The sequence below is a fragment of the Squalius cephalus genome (genome assembly GCF_949319135.1).
Source record: "Squalius cephalus genome assembly, chromosome: 23".
NCBI lineage: Eukaryota > Metazoa > Chordata > Actinopteri > Cypriniformes > Leuciscidae > Squalius > Squalius cephalus.
The window spans coordinates 5718241-5735220 of record NC_137144.1 but is presented as its reverse complement, the minus strand read 5'-3'; the positions used below and the strand labels follow the sequence as shown (position 1 = coordinate 5735220).

The window sequence follows — 16980 nt, the reverse complement described above, 5'->3', positions numbered from 1 at the left end:
AGCAGAACAGAGCTATTGTGGAGAATCAAAATTGAGGTGGTGGGGAATTTTTTTATTTTTTATTTTTTTTGCGTGTGAGTAAATATGATTGTTTTAGTGGGGAAGAGATTGTAAGGGGTCTAGATTGTAAAGCTATTATCTGATCCACACTCCGGACCAGAAGGTGGCGGTAATGCACCAACCACCGTAAAATAAGAAAGATGTATCCAGCCAACATCTCACTCCACACAACAAAGTGGCGCTATGCTTCTTTTACGATGGTCTGTAACCCGCCAAGAAATTAAACGAAGAAGAGTACCAGCCGCCAAAACCCCCAAAGAAGCAGCAGTTTTGCTAACTTTTCATCACGATGGCACGGCGTACACGAAAGCGAGCTCTCCAGGAGAACATGGATAGTGAGGAAGAGTTCACCTTTTCCTCTGAAGAAGACGAAGACTTTGAAGATGAACGCTTGCATTTTGAAGATCGATTTGATCCAGTGGAGGATAGCAACGAGTGAGTTATTTACGTTCCCGCATACTCGTGTCTGTCCACTGAGTTCAGCGCTTTAGTAGAATGTGTTGTCCTAATAGGCAACTTTTCAAAGCGTCTTATACAGCGTTGTTTTCTGTAGTTCACTGTGAAAGCCTGCCTCGTGAAATGTTTAATATCCTTCATAGATTGTTTGCAATTTGGCTCAGATTTAGCTAATTTCTTTCCACGAATATATTTCTCCAAGTAAAACGTTGTTAGAAAGAAGTTGTAGTAAATCAATGGTAAATTGTACTATAATAATAATAATAATAAATAGTTAAATTTGTATTAAAATCCTAGAAATTAAATACTGAATTTGATGCGTTCAATATCAAATCAATATGGGACGCGATTTGTCTCGTATTTTACATATACTTACAGATAGCTGGAACACGGGTTGTGCAGTGGGGAGAATACTAATAGCGAATTTATATATATAATATCTCACTTTCACAGGAGTGCGCGTGATAGCATTTTAGCGTCTTTGTTAGAGCGACAGATCTCGATCAAAGCGCGCGTTTTTTTTAAACATCGAGCTCACGCCCGCCAATCAAACGCAAGATGAAGCTCTCCAAATTAGTCTGAATCGTAAAAAAAGGTTATCAATGGATCTGTCCCGTGACCATATACTGAATATTAATGTCACCAATAAATGTATTCAATAACTGATTGGTTGTTGCTCAGCGTTACCAGAGGCATACAGTACATAATTTCGTAATAATACAACTTTTTGGGTGGGATTGCTTCAAATGTAACAGGGTTTTTTCACAGGAATCTTAAATATATAAGTAATTAAGTATGATAAAAGCAAACCATCTTCATTAAGCAACTGACTAATAGTAAATATTCCATGGTCATTTCATGCCTGATTAGATTTTTATTTTATTTTTAAATAGGCTATAATATATCTCTATTATATAAAAGTTATGCTTATAAAATAATTGCCAAGCCAGCAGTGCCTGCTTGTAGAAGTTTGCCTGTTTGAGATTTTTTTTTTTTTTCAATAATTTAATTTGAAATAATTCTCTTCTGCTTACCAAGGCTGCATTTATTTAATTAAAACTACAGTAACACAGTAATATTGTGAAATATTACTGCAAAATTAAATAACGTTTTCTATTTTAATATATTTTAAAATGTAGGTTTATTCCTGTGTTCAAAGCTTAACTTTCAGCATCATTACTCCAGTCTTCAGTGTCACATGATCCTTCAGAAATCATTATAATATGTGGATTTGCCGCTCAAGAAAATTTATTATGGATTCTAACAATTCATTGACGATGGAAAATGGAGAATAGTGAATTTTAATGATAACAATAACTAGGTTGGACCACATTGGGTGATAACTGATTAATCAACAGATTGTTTATAAAATGGATACTGAATGAAAACAAACATAAGACATAAAAAAAGTGCTGAACTTTATTAGATGAAAAAAAACAAAACAAAACAGTACTGTACCATGAAAATGAATGGTACTTAAAAAAAAAAAAAAAAAAAGAATATATTAAATATACCTTGATCATTCATGTTAATTTGTCGTGCAGTAACTAATTCTACAGAGATACGACTTCAAAATGTATTAGTAAATGTTTAAATTAACAATGAACAATGAAGGTTAATGAGTTAACCTTGATGTTACAAATGGACTCTTATTGTCCGTTTCATATAAATCTATTTATGTGTTTGTACACTACCAGTCAAAAGCTTTTGTAAGATGTTTTTAAAAGAAGTCTCTTCTGCTCACCAAGGCTGCAATTTATTTGATTAATAAAAATACAAAAAAACAGTAATATTGTAAATTTAATTCAACTTAAAACTGCGGTTTTCTATGTGAATATATTGTAAAGTTTAATTTATTCCTGTGATCAAAGCTGAATATTCAGCATCATTACTCCAGTCTTCAGTGTCATGATCCTTCAGAAATCAATTCAATATGATAAACATTTCTCATTATTATCAATGTTTAAAACAGTCATTTACATTATTTCAAAGCTCAAAAGAAAAGCATTTATCAGAAATAGAAAGGTTTAGTAACATTAAACACTATCGTTCACAAGTTTGGGGACAGTACGATTATTATTATTTTTTTTTAGTTTTAGTTTTTAGTTTTGGGGGGAAATAAATCAATACTTTTATTCATCAAGGATGAATTAAATTGATACAGTTACACTAAAGACATTTATAATGTTACAACATATCCTATTTCAACCTAATGCTGTTCTTTTGAATTTTCTATTAATCAAAGAATCCTAAAAAAAAAAAAAAAAAAAACTTGTACACAATTGTTTTCAACTGATAATAATAATGAATGTTTTTTGAGCATCAAATCATCATATTAGAATGATTTCTGAAGGATCATGTGACACTAGAAGACTGGAGCAATGATGCTGATCTCAGCTTTGATCACAGGAATAAATTACAGTTTAAAATATATTAAAATCGAAAAAGTTATTTTAAATTGACATAATATATTTAACAATATTATTATATTATTATTATTATTATTTTATTTTTATTTTTTTTGTCTTGGTGAGCAGAAGAGACTTCTTTTAAAAACATTGAAAATCTTACAGATCCAAAACTTTTGAACCACAGTGTATATATCACCCATCACACCTCCCTTCAGGAGATGCCCAGTGGCAGCGGTAACTCCCTGCATTAGGTTGCCCTCTTTTTGGAGATGGTCCTCACTGCAGAGCATAAAATCCGGGGGGAGGAGTCGGATAAAATCCAACTCCTCCCACCTTACATACCTAAACCTACCAATCTCCACCCCCTGATCCCTAAACCCACCCCTAAACCTACCCATCTCCACCCCTAAACCTACCAATCTCCACCCCTTATATAAGATCCGACTCCTCCCCTCGGATCTTGTGTACTGCATTGAGGTGCTACTGTCTTTTTGGCCAAAGAGGATCTTACCCGTTATTGAGAAATCACCTCATGCACACTGGTAACCACTCTTTCCCATTATGAAATCTTTGACAGTTTTCTTCAACAGAATCAGGTGTTTTCTTGAGCTTTGGGAAGGCACATTTAAGAGTCATCAGAGCCATGTGGACTGCCTAATAGTGTTAAAACAGGGAGACAGGTTAATTACAGCTGTCTTTAATCACCTAAATCCATTAGACATCATAGGCTACGTCTACATTAATCCGGACACATTTGAAAACGGCGTTTTTGTTTATAAACGCTCTCCATCCACACTAGTGTTTTCAGGCGTTTTCGGACGTTTCAGTGTGGATGAGAAACTTGTGAAAAATGCCTGAAAACGCTAAATTCACCTTATTGCGCATGCGTAAAACCCCACAAACGATCACTGATATGATTCAGATGGAAAAATAAATAATGAAGTTATCGCGCAATTCTTCTGACAGGATCATTTTATGTAGTAAAATATCTCACCATCCACTGTTGCGGTCCAGGTTGCACGCAGTCACCATATGTTTGGTCTAAAACGCTAAAACTTATCTCATGTATTGCAGCAAATGTGAGTAAATTCTGTCATCTTTGTAGGACTGTTATATGAAGAGTGTGCAATGTAGAATATTTTTAGCAACAGTGTGAAAGTGAACAGCACATAACATGCGCAATACTGGTATAAACATGAATATCTATTGGTCATCGTTTTTAAATACCACCGGTTTCACAGTCCACACTACAACGCGAAAACGGCGTCTTTAAATGTATCCACTTTGGAGAGCGTTTTCAAAAAAGCTTTGTTTTCATTAATAAAAACGCAGTCTCAGTGTGGACGGAAGGCCAAAACCGAGAGAAAAATATGTTTTCAAACGAAAATGTATTAGTGTGGACATGGCCTTAAAAGCAGCAACCTAGCACTGCTGAGATTATACTCTGCGAATTTACTCATAACACCCATCCATTCAGTGTAATGTTCTGCTATATTTGTAACCGGAGCCATCGGTCCTGTATCATGGTGGAGACTTAAGATGAGACAAAAAAAACGTAATGGTCATAGAATAAATTAGTAAAAAAAAAGGCAGTTCTAACCTATAAGGTCTGTATTATTATTTTAAAGACTCAGTCATTGACTGTAAATCCCCTTACAAAGTAAAACTCAAAGAACCAGAACCAAATATGATGAATGAAGACCCAGAGTCACAATTACAATAAATTGAAGTGTTTTTTTTTTTTTTTTTAACTGAAGATAGTTTGTAGTTTCATCAGGCAGAAATCAGCTTCAAGACTCAAAAGGAGTTTGTAGGCCGCCCCTCTTACAGTTACAAAGATCACAGCGATTATACCCTTAACCAAGGTCTAAGCTATGTCCTGGCTTCAGGTTGAATGATTCTGATTGGCTAAGAAATAGATAAACACATTTTCCACACATAGACAGATAGGCTGAAGCATATCTCCGTCGATTATGCGGCTGACACTCGGACCCTGAAGTTAGGCACGCCATGACCTTCCAGGTCGCAGATTTGCGTTTCTAGTCGCCAACATGTCGAAGAAAACAAATCAGTCCATCTCCAATAAAGCCACTTGTTCCTGTAACCAAGAATACTTACACACACACAGAGGCACACAGCTTCTTCAAGGTTGGATTTGGCCAGGCTCTAACTATAAACAGGAGAGTCTTCTCAACATCAAGATAATACTTTAAAGTGTCCTCTCCTTGAGAACTATGTTTGATTAGTCTTATGCAGTAAAGTAAAGACTTTAGCTAAGAAATGGTTACTTAAACTGTTGGTTCCAATGACCCTTGTGACCTATAGTCATGGTGAGCTAGAAGAACAGACGTATGTTTTAACACGTTGATGACCTTCCTCAACAAAATGAGTCCATATTTAATTTCTGGAAGCCGGGCTAAATGAGCAAGAATACAGACATTACTGAAGTGTTCTTTTTATGTATTCCCTAATCACACTGGTAACTTCCATAACAAAGTAAAATCTCCAAAGTTTAGAGAAGTCATTCAACTCATTTGATATTTAGAAGGAAATATATTGATTAATACCTTGCTTATAATAACTCATTACATATCAGTGTTTCCCCTAGGTTTACAGGTTGGGGGGGGGGGGGGGGGGGGTTGGTTTGTTTGGGGAAAATTGACACAGATAGATAGATAGATAGTGTCTATCTATCTGTCACATAAATTGGTTGTCTGGGAGGGTAATGGTTTGTAAAAGTTAAAAAATGTTAACATAAGATATCTCTTAAAAAAAAAAAAACATATTTTTAAATCTTTTTAAAATTGACTTCTATAAATTTAACAAAGGTTATTTGCAAAAGTATTTGTTAATATTAATGGACCAGAGCTTAAATAGTTTTATTTTTTAACTAACAACTAAAAAAAGATTTATAAATACTAACAAATATATTGGTCATTCATTGTTCGTTAATGTTAGTTAATACATTTATATGACAAACAAATTTTAAATGGGCTTTTTTTATGAGAAGTTTTTATTTCTATGATGCATTTATTGGAGAGAATAATCCTGTCAGACGCACCACTGCTGTGAACGTGCGTTCACGTTTAAACACAATTTAAACAATGTATTATTCAATGCATTACTTCTATATAATTATATATTAAGTTGCTCAAGCAAGTGGTAAAATATTTAACCATGTAGGCTACTTATATTAAAATCTTTTGTATTTAAATTTTAATACAATAAATCTTGCATGTCACAAAGAACTTGTTTTTCCACCTCCACGAATAAGACGAGTGTCGTTCATTATGTCGCCTTGTTGAGGTAAATTGTAGTTTTCCTTGCTTTAACTCAGTCTTAAAGTGAAAAAAGTAGTAATTAATTAAATAAATGTATGCTGAGATTACTACATTTTATTTAATTAATCGCACTTATGGTGAAATTACTACATTTTCAGGTCAATTGGTGTTCATTTTGACCACGAAACATGCGCTGTCACTTTAATTCAGCGTTTGCAGCACAGCAAAAATAGACTCGGTGCAGAAACGATCTCTGCACTGCTGTATACGCACCGCAACTGGAACGGATCAATCATCGACGGACTGCATCCGCGTGCAGTGTGAAAGCTCTGTTAACATGGGTACGGAAAAAAATACTCACCGCAAACGAAATATATGTGAAACGGGCGTTAGACTTGGAGCAGGAGAGCTACCCCGGCTGCTACTCGCAGTAGAGAGAGTGTTGCCATCTTCAGTTCAGCGACATATTTCCAGCCGCGCGCTCTCTGTCCGCTAGTGCTCATCTGTATGTGACGCAAGTGTTTGTTTGTGTGTGAGTGTGCACACTCATTGGGATAATTGTAAACACGCAAACACAGACAGAAAAGACATGCATGCCATCGTGGAAATAAGATAAATAACATATTACTTAAGGGCCATTTAGGTTTTTTTTAATAAAATAACAAATTGTAATCTGGCGCTATAATGAAAATCAAATCAAATTTACTTGACCTTCAAGGGGGGCGGGGGGAGCCGTTAGGAGGGCGGGGCGCCCCCCTTATATAATGGTAGGGGAAACACTGCATATACATTAAAGCAGCAGTGGATTCCAAAATCCATCCTTTCAACTTTGAAACAGTTAACTACCAATTGCCCTCTGAATGTATGCAATCTGAAAGGTAACATCTGTGTCTGATTTTCAAATTAAGCACTGTGCTTTACTATAAATAACTTATCACTCATGACACAGGCTCAGATAACCGCATTTAGCTGACCCTGAAAGGCATTCAGGACTGGTACACTGCATTTTTATAAACTTGTAACATAGTTCCCTTACGAGAACGGTTCTCTCGTACTGCGTTGCAAACGCTATGGGAAAACTGCTTTCTCGAGAATATTGTAGCCTTTATTTTAAAATGGTAAATGGACTGTATTTATATAGCACTTTCACAGACCTATGGCCACCAAAGCGCTTTACATATTGCCTCACTTTCACCCATTCACTCACTCATTCATACACCGACGGCGGTGTCAGCCATGCAAGGCGCCATCCAGCTCGTCGGGAGCAGCTGGGGTTAGGTGTCTTGCTCATGGACACCTCGGCACTTGGTCAGGTGGAAACGTGGATTGAACCACCAACCTTCCGGTTTGTAGACAACCTACATGAACCACTGAGCCACTGCCGCCCCCCGCATTGCAGCTGCACAGCAGAGAGCATGACAGCTCGATAGAGCGAGCTGATAGGCTGTGCTGTGACAACTGCACAAACCTATGGCGAATCCGCAAAGGTAAACGGTCCAATCGGAGCACTTGGCGTCTTGCCAACCTGAGCGTGCCAAAATAGGCGTGGCTGAAGAGAAAATTTGCCATATGACAGATTTATCTCCTTCAGCCTGAGCTCTGTTTCTCACCTCGTTTTCGCTGACCTCTCCGGAAAAGAAGCCTTCTCGTCGTGGAACAGCCCTTCAGCGGAACAGCTTCAGCGCCTGCATCATCTCGCCAGCTGATCGTTTCCCTGTGGCATCCGACGAGCATATCCTTTAAACAGGGTTCCCACGGGTCCTTGAAATCCTTGAAAGTTTGTGAATCTGAAAAAATGTTTTCAAGGCCCTGGAAAGTTTTTGAAAATAAACATACATAGAGACAGGTCCTTGAAAGTGCTTGAATTTATTTTGATGGTCAGATACACTTTTTCCACCGTAATGGTTCTGTTGTTGTTACCACTTGTGTCTATTCTCAAACTGTATAGTGCTGCGCGGATCGCGGCTAATCGCGGGTCGGGCGGGCCAAGTAATACAAACATTCCATTCCAATTAATCGAGGGTGGATGACAGATAAATCATTATAATGTGTTGAGTTTAATAAAGACACAGAACTCTCATCACGGTAAAACGCAATGAACGTGCGTGACTCTTTTACTTTCGTTTTCAACAACGTAATTCTCTTCAGGGAAAACCAATCAAGGAAAACATATCAGGGCTCGACAATAACGCTTGTCTGGGACCATAGACTGTGTCCGGGACACGTGTGTTTTTTTCTTTTTTTGAAGGGGAAAGTGAGAGAGAATTGTAGAGGCCTACTACTTGCCCAACCAGACAAATGCCCTGATTAAAACAATTTTTAGTATAAAAATACAAAATAACTAATTCTGTTTTATTTCATTTAATGTAAGTGGCGATTGATAGCCTATAGTTGATAATAATATAGGCCTATAATGTACTGATGGTAACAATGTTGCGCTGTTGAGGCTTGCGCAGTTATTTATAACACTATAGTTAAGAAACAATATTTTGTATAGCCTAGGCTACACACGACCAGAGAGCCATCAAGATTGAAACCGAGACTGATTTCATAACAGTTCAATAAACAAATAGTTAAAATTAAGTCACTTACATTTTGAACGCAATGACTGTTTTTGTTGTTTCAGCAGCGAAAATAGTTCCAAACAAAGATCACAGCAGAACCACCGCGCATCTCACAGCAACACTCAGCCGTGTTTCATTACTGAATGATTCAGCGTTTTGAACGAATCGGTTGAGTCAAAGATTCAATTACCTATTCATAAACTGCCTCATTCTGAATAAATCAGCCGTTTGAACGAATCGTTTGAATGAATGACTCAATGACTCGCTCATTAAGACGGTCGCCTGCCGCCTCCTACTGGCGGTTTAGTTTCATAAAGTATCATTCTTTTCAACATTCCTTATTTGTATATTCAAAAGTATTTAAAATAATCTCATTTAATACAGTTATAATGTTTCAGTGTAAATTATTTAATTTGATTGGTAACAGCCTAGTGTCTTATTATTTTAATTGAATATATTGATAAAATTTAAGAATTTGAAATGAAAGATGGAGCAAACATTTAATAAAATTAGGGGAAAAATGCCCTTTATAAAAGGTACAAAAAAATTAGTGTTTTCAAACAGTGACGTAATGAAACATTGACAATTTAAGTTTGAAGGGAGTAAAGCCTCTGTTTAGGCTATTAAGGAAATGTAATTTTGCCAAAGGAAGAACTTTTATTTTAAATAAATGTTCATTTTAAATCAGCCTACTTCAGTGTGATATGTTACCATCATGCTTAACACTGAGAATCTGAATAATTGTAATGTGATGATCAGATGCAGATATCTAAATCAAAGTATATGGTCGGTTTGCGGGTGTTTTATCTATTTTTAACAGTGGATTCGGGTGACTCAAAGTGCACCGGATTAATGAATTTATCTTTAAAATGTACAAAATTTTCTTACCGGGGGGGCATGCCCCCAGACCCCCCTAGAGGTACCGGGCTCCACCCACAAAAATAATGTGGGAAACACATTAGGCTATATGATGATCTACAAAAAATACTAATTTAATTATCTTATTATTAAAATACATTATTATGATTTTACCACCTCCGCCTCATTTTGAGCCAGGAAAAACCCTGGATACGTTAAGTTTTTCTGCATGAGGTAGGCTACTTTGTGTTGTACGTTGCCATGACGTTCACGGGCGCATGAAACTACCATGGTACCTCAACGTTTGTTGTTGGACACAACAAATGTGTCCCCACATTAAGTCCTTGAATTTGAGGGTATTGGACCTGGAAAGTCCTTGAAAGGTCCTTGAATTTGAAGTTAACCAAGGTGTGGGAATAGGGCTGTGTTGAAAAAATCGATTCACCGATTCTGAATCGATTTTCATATTAATTTCTAAAGATCGATCCGTAACTCAGAGGATCGATTTTCCCCGTGAACTTTAACTTTCCGCGTCATTGAATTCACGCATGCGCGCGAGGTGGAAGGACATTAAAACAACGTCAGTAACGTTAAGCAAGCGGTTGCTTTGAAAACTCCAGAAACGCTCAAAGCTCCGATCTGGCCACAGTCTATGGATCTGGCACCATTTCGGGTTCAGAATCAGAAGCAATGCAGAGAACGAGCTTGACAAAAGCAAAGGTTTTCTAAAGGTTTTGTAAGTTCAAATTTTATTTACATTCTGATAGAAATGCGCGGTTGGCGGTTACAGCCGCGGACTCCGCGGATAAACCGTGGATCGGGTGGATGACGTGACGAAAAATTATATTTTCGGATGGGTGGCGGGCGGTTAACCAATCATATAAAAAATATATGCATACATTAAGCGGATGGCGGGCGGGTGCTGTTTTGAAAATTGGTCATAAACGTTGGTGCGGACGGATGAGTTTTGTGATGCGGTTGAAATAATAGCCCATCCGCGCATCTCGTTGTCTGTTTACTGTGAAGCCAGTAACCAACAATCTGTTTACATTTGCACTGGCTTAGAACAAATGTGTTCTAAATGTTGATCATTAAAATAAAAAATAAAGGTGCATTTGCATCTGAACTGTAGGAGCTTTTTGGAAAATTCTTAATGTCATTTTTAATAATACATCAGGTTCGCGTCTAAATAATCGGTCTACTGCTGCTGATATAAGTTACCTCTGCGTCCTCGGTCGTCTACACCAGTGCAAGTTTGTGAAAGCAGTTGTATCAACACTCTGGAAGGGGGATTGTTCTTTACAACCACCAATATTCCATTAATTTGCAGTTTAATGTCTATAATAATAGTATCAATATGTTGCATAACTAGTACAGTCATGTAATTCAGGTAACAGCTGGAAAAAATTGCTTTTTTCAAAAACTATTATCTAAATCTCGAAGATCGGATCAAATCGGATCGAATCGAATCGAATCGAATAATGATAATCGATTCAAGATCTTGAGAATCGGAATCGAATCGATTCTTGAAATTTGAATCGAAACCCAGCCCTATGTGGGAACCCTGTTTAAAGCTTTCTCCGTCTAAAAGAGCAGAGCGCTTTGTTGCAAATGCTGCTCCCCGTCTGCGAATCCTGCGGGATTCCCCTCCATGTGTCGGACAGACACACCCAGTGTGCTGTCTGCCTCGGTCCTGAGCACGCTGGGGCAGCACTCACTAAAGGCGGCTGCCTTTCCTGTGACAGCATGCCGGTCTCAGCGCTTCGATCCAGGCTTGCTCTCGCTACGTCAGAGAGCAGGCCCGCCCATCTACCGTCCCCGGCACCCATCGAGCCCCGAAGGAAGAAGCGCTGTACCAGAGCTCTGGCCCCCTGGAGGAACACCAAATGGTACCAGCAGGGTGTGAACATGGGTTTGGTTTCAGAGAGGAGGGGTTATCTCAACAGTCGCTTCCAACCTCGGTTGGGGAGCCCTGTACGAGGGCAGGCCTGCCTCCGGCCTCTGGTCGAGCTCGGAGAAACGCCTACACATAAACTGCCTCGAAATGACAGCAGTTTATCTAGCCCTAAAAACCTTCCTCCCATATCTGGCGGGACACCACGTCTTTGTCCGTACGGACAACATGGCCGTGGTGTCCTACATAAATCGCCAGGACGGCCTCAGGTCTTGCAACATGTTTACTATAGCCAAACAGCTACTGTTATGGGCTCACGCCAACCTGCGCTCACTCAGGGCAGCTCACTTGCTGGGCATGATGAATACAGGAGCAGACATGCTGTCTCGGGGCAATGTTCCCCCAGAGGAATTGTCTTTCCATCCCTGGACGGTGCTTTTGTTGTGGGAAATCTTCGGCAAAGCCGAGTTGGACCTCTTCGCCTCAGAAGACAACTCTCATTGCCCAATATTCTTTTCAAAGAACAGGGATGCGCTGGCCCACAATTGGCCCAGCCTCCCCCTTTATGCATTTCCTCCGGTCTCGATGCATCCTCAGGTCATCGAATGGATCAGGAACACCAAGTGCGAAGTCCTTCTCGTAGCCCCCCTCTGGCAAACCCAAATTTGGTTCCCAGGGCTGATAGATCTGTCAACGACCTCCTCACGCAGGCAAACGGGATAATCTGGCACCCCGTCCCGACTTGTGGGCCCTCCTTGTTTGGCCCCTGAACGGGTACCCCAGGGCCTCCCAGAAGGGGCCCTAAACACAATAATGGAGGCTAGAGCTCCGTCCACGAGATGCCTCTACCACCTCAAATGGTCAGTTTACTCCAGCTGGTGTCTAGCTCGGAACCTCGACCCACTTAACTGTGAAGTTTCAAGGGTACTTAAATTTCTCCAAGAGCTGTTGGACGCGGGACGCTCCCCCTCCGCGCTCAAAGTGAATGTAGCAGCTATTGCAGCTTTTCACTCACCGGTAGCTGGCTCTTCCTTGGGTAAAAGGGACCTCATTGTTCGCTTCCTTAACATTGGTGATTCGTTCAAGTTCTTAAAGCTGTCTGGTATTTTCAATAATAATGTGTATTTATTGCAATGATTAGCATATGTAGCTTTTAGCATCACATATAAATATATTTCTGCCTCATACGTTGATTAGAATCCCCATTGGATTGCAATCAGAAGTTATTTCAGGTATTTTTACATTAATGTGGATAATGTTTTTTTTTTTATATTTATACATCTTTATAATTTTATTTAACCCAAATTATATTTAAAAATAAATGTAATCAAACAACACATCATTTTGACATTGTCTGCCTCAATCCTCATGACGTAAAATTGGTCTCCAAGGTCTACCCAATCTTGCTGGGACCAAGCGGCAACTTTTTGGTCTGTCTGACACGGAGTTGACTGGCCGCTAGAGACAGGCTCCAAAAGAGAGTAATATTCCATATGTTGATATGCCCAACTTTACAGCATTTATTTATTTTATTTGTTTTTGTACAGCCTAGTACAAAATTGTTTTTGGCCTATATAGCTAATTTTGCCGTTCATGATAACTGTGAGGGGGGTAAAAAAAAAATTAAGTATCTAATTTTTTTAAAATTATAATAAGCCTTAAAGTTCTGCATAATTAAGGGGGTGGTCACTTGAGTGACAGGTGGATTGCCGCTGCTGTGACTACTAGCCGTTTGTCTGCTGTCTGTAAGCCGCCACATCACCTTAGCTAATCCCGCCTTTTTGCCCATTTTTGTTAATGCGGGAGTGACGCGCTGCCAAGATGGCGATGGCTGGTTCCGCCCACTTTAGGCTTCAAAAATGCTCTTCAGAAACCAATGGGTGATGTCACGGACACTACATCCATATTTTTTTTACAGTCTTTGGCTGGGACCTGATTGATCCTGGTGATGCTGGTAGACCAACTAGGGCAGGGGTTTCCAATTCTGATTCTTGAAGGGAACTATCCAGCAGAGTTTATCTCTAGTACTAATTAAACACCTGAACCAGCTAATCAAGGTATTTAGGATCACAAGAAACTTCCAGGCAGGTGTGTTACAGCTAAACTCTCTGTAGTAAAGTGGCCCTCCAGGAGTAGGATTTGACACCCCTGTGCTAGGCCAAGCTAATAGCAATCCAGCCAAGCTGGTCCACCAACTCAGTCAAGCTAGTGATGCTGATGTCCAGCTAATGGTCTGGACCAGCCACCAGTTTAGGCTGGTATTAGCTGAATTTTCCAATACATCTATGTTCTTGTCAGTATTATTATTATTATTATTTATTTATTTTTTTTTATTTTTTTTTTTTGTGTGCAGATGTGAGGATCACAGTGACAAGAAATCTGCTGCAAAAAGAGCCAAGAAGTCTTTGTCATGGAAAGCAGAGACTGTTGCAAAGAGAGACAAGAAATCTTTGTCATGGAGAGAAGAGACTGATGTCGACGTGGCCCCAAAGCCTCGGAGATTCCTGCCGGCACGGGAACCTGGGCCGCAGTTGAGTCTTGCTGACTCACACTCCCCTATAAGTCTTTTCAAACAGTTTTTCTCAGAAAGCGCCGTGTCAAATCTGTGCCACAACACAAACGCTCAGGCTGCCAGGGCACTCACACAGGGTCGCAAATACAGTTGGACCGATGTCAGTGTTGGCGAGCTGTACCACTACATTGGACTCGTTTTCTACATGGCCACGGTGAAGATGAGCTCCATCGCTGACTACTGGCGTCAGCACAGTATTTTTACTGTGCCCTTTCCCTCCACAGTCATGTCTAGGGACCGATACCGCACCATTTCATGGAATTTGCACATGAGCCACCCAGATGCAGACAAGGAAAATGACAAAAAGAGGGGCTCAGCTGAGCATGACCGACTTTTCAGGGTCAAACCCCTCATGGACACCATCCGTCTTGCGTGCAAAGCCTTTTATCATCCTAGAAGAAATCTAGTTGTGAAGGAAAGATTTGTGGCATCCAGAGGAAATACAGAAATAGCAAGGTACATGAAAGCCAAGCCTACTAAGGTGGGCTTCAAGTTTTTTGTCCTTACGGACTCGTCGAATGGATATACTGTGGACCTCTCTGTATACACGGGCAAGAACATCTTCCCCACAGGCCATGGGCTTTCTTATGATGCTGTGATGTCTCTTCTGGACAAGAAAGTTTTGGGCACTGGGTATCATGTGTACATGGATGATTTCTACACCAGTCCAAAGCTCTTAACAGACTTGCTTGCTATGAAGTTTGGTGCTTGTGGGACTTACAGAGACTATAGGAAGGACTTTCCACGGAGCTCATCTAATGCACTGACCAACAAGTCCAGTAGGGGATCCATCCGGTGGATTCGGGATGGGCCTCTTGTGTGTGTGAAGTGGATGGACAAACAAGAGGTGTCTGTTTGCTCCACCATCCATGCTGCCTATAAAGGAGACCGTGTGAAAAGGAAAGTGAAAGCACAAGATACATGGAGGAAAAAGACTTTTCCATGTCCTGCACCTGTGTCCGCGTACAACCAGCACATGGCGGGTGTTGACCTGTCCGATCAGCTGTTGCAGTACTACACTATCAAGCACAAAACCATGAAGTGGTACAGAAAAGTCTTTCTACACTTCTTGGACGTTGCTGCCACCAACGCTTTCATATTGCACAAGGAGCTTCACGGCAACATGACGCACAAGGAGTTTATGGAAGAGCTTATTGGAGAGCTCTGTGGTGTGTCTCAGAAAACAGCACCAAAACACACCAGTAGTGACCATGTGCCGGTTCCAGGAGCTGAGCTGACCTCCGATGTCAGAAATATTGCCACTGCTGGTCGCCGCATGTGTGTTCATTGCAAAGCAGTGGGTGGAAATAAGCACCATACACCATGGAAATGCCAGGGATGTGACGTTCACTTGTGTCTTCAGTTGAACAGGAACTGTTTCCAGGAGTGGCACAAAGGTTTGTGAGTGGGTTTTGAACAGTAGATTTTTGGAAGATCAGCCCCAAAAAGAGCTCATGATATCAAGTCTTTTGTTTATTGTAACACAGAATATGTGGTGTATTGTTTATGTAGGGGTGGTCATTTTTTAAATAGGAGAATGAAGTAGCGTATGAAAAATAGGGTCTCATTCAATTTTCTAATGACATTTTTATGATCTGAGGACTATCAGTATGTACAGGATATCGGTGTCAAGGTGGGACCCATAGCACATGATAGCAACCCAGCCTCGTAGAAGCATTAGAAACAGTAGGTAAAAATATAAGAGGTGGTGTCTGTTTAAAGTTATTATTGCAATGAAAACTGTATATTGCCTTCATCTGATGTATGTATATATTTCAGTGTGGTTAATACATTGTCTTTGTTTTTTTGTTTTTAGTGGTGTCCTTAGAGTTCATCATTTTTTTTTTTTTTTTTTACTTTTTTTTTTTTTTGTATCATATTTTTAAAAGATTTCCATATGAATTATCCAGTTGAATAAAACATTTGTTTAAAAAAAAATTAATATGGAGTGTGTTTTGGTCTGTTGTTTTTGTGTGTTTTCCAATTTTTGTGCTCAAATTCAGATAATCTCCATGTATCGTTGAGTTTTCCCGGAAACTAGCACAATGTTCTTCTGTTGTGTCCCAGCAGTGCTGGGTAGATTACTTACAAATTGTATGTTTCTGCTTTCAAATTACATGATAAAAATTGTATTAGTAATGTTAAATATTATATTACATATATTTGGTCATATAATGTGAATACTTTTAAGATTACTTTTAGGCCCTGTTTACACCTGGTATTAAGATGCGTTTTGGTCGATTGGATCAACGCTAAAATAAAGGTGTAAACGGGGGCTAAAACATTTTGAGCTTGTCCACTTTCGACCACTTTCAGAGGTAGCCAGAAATGCATTTGACCAAATTGCTTTCCCAGTGTAAACGCTCAGGTGGTCGAATGTTTTCAAACAGCCATAAAATACCATCTACTCTCTGCTTACTGACCTCATGTGTAAACATTATGGGAAGCACACTAGCCAGACTGAATTTGAAGTTAGCTGGAGAGCCAAGTTTGGTTTGAAAATCAGAAACGTACCAAGCACAACTTTCTCTCACCATTTCTAACATGATTAGGTGATTTTACTGCTGTCAGAGCAGAAACGAAAGCTGCTGCTCTCCATGTATTTTCCGTAGTCTCTGAGCACGTTCATATGTAAATTGTGCAAGTTTATTCTGTCCATTAAATTGAAAGATCTGAAAAAGCCCATACATTTACCTGCCCATAGACCCTCCCCTTGAAGAAATCAGAACATAAGTGTTTACATATTTACATTGGACGGGTAAGTCCAAGGAGGCGTCCATGTCATTCCGCCATTTTGAAAAATTATAATAGCAGAGAGGGACAAAAAGCACTAGCCTACCACAACGCCCAGCATCACGTGACTGAAACCAGCTGAAACGGTCAA

At 39.5% G+C, this 16980-nt stretch overlaps 2 protein-coding genes across 2 annotated transcripts in view; one reads left to right on the top strand and one right to left on the bottom strand.

Annotated features, from left to right (window-relative positions):
* Positions 1 to 16980, bottom strand: part of LOC307151359 (uncharacterized protein) — a gene marked incomplete at both ends in the record, with an annotated part of 110727 nt that overhangs the window by 79372 nt on the left and 14375 nt on the right. The window lies entirely within an intron of this gene.
* LOC307151387 (piggyBac transposable element-derived protein 4-like) lies at positions 287 to 16025 on the top strand. The gene is made up of 2 exons (XM_079859387.1): positions 287 to 495; positions 13878 to 16025. Exons 1-2 carry the CDS (start codon positions 350 to 352, stop codon positions 15499 to 15501), a joined length of 1770 nt encoding a protein of 589 aa, XP_079715513.1. The 5' UTR covers positions 287 to 349; the 3' UTR covers positions 15502 to 16025.

What these genes read in the sequence shown, in the direction of transcription:
- LOC307151387 (XM_079859387.1), top strand. Translation starts at nt 350, where the DNA reads ATGGCACGGCGTACACGAAAGCGAGCTCTCCAGGAGAACATGGATAGT. An exon ending in CCAGTGGAGGATAGCAACGA is followed by an intron (nt 496 to 13,877) that starts GTGAGTTATTTA and finishes TTTTGTGTGCAG; the next exon opens with ATGTGAGGATCACAGTGACA.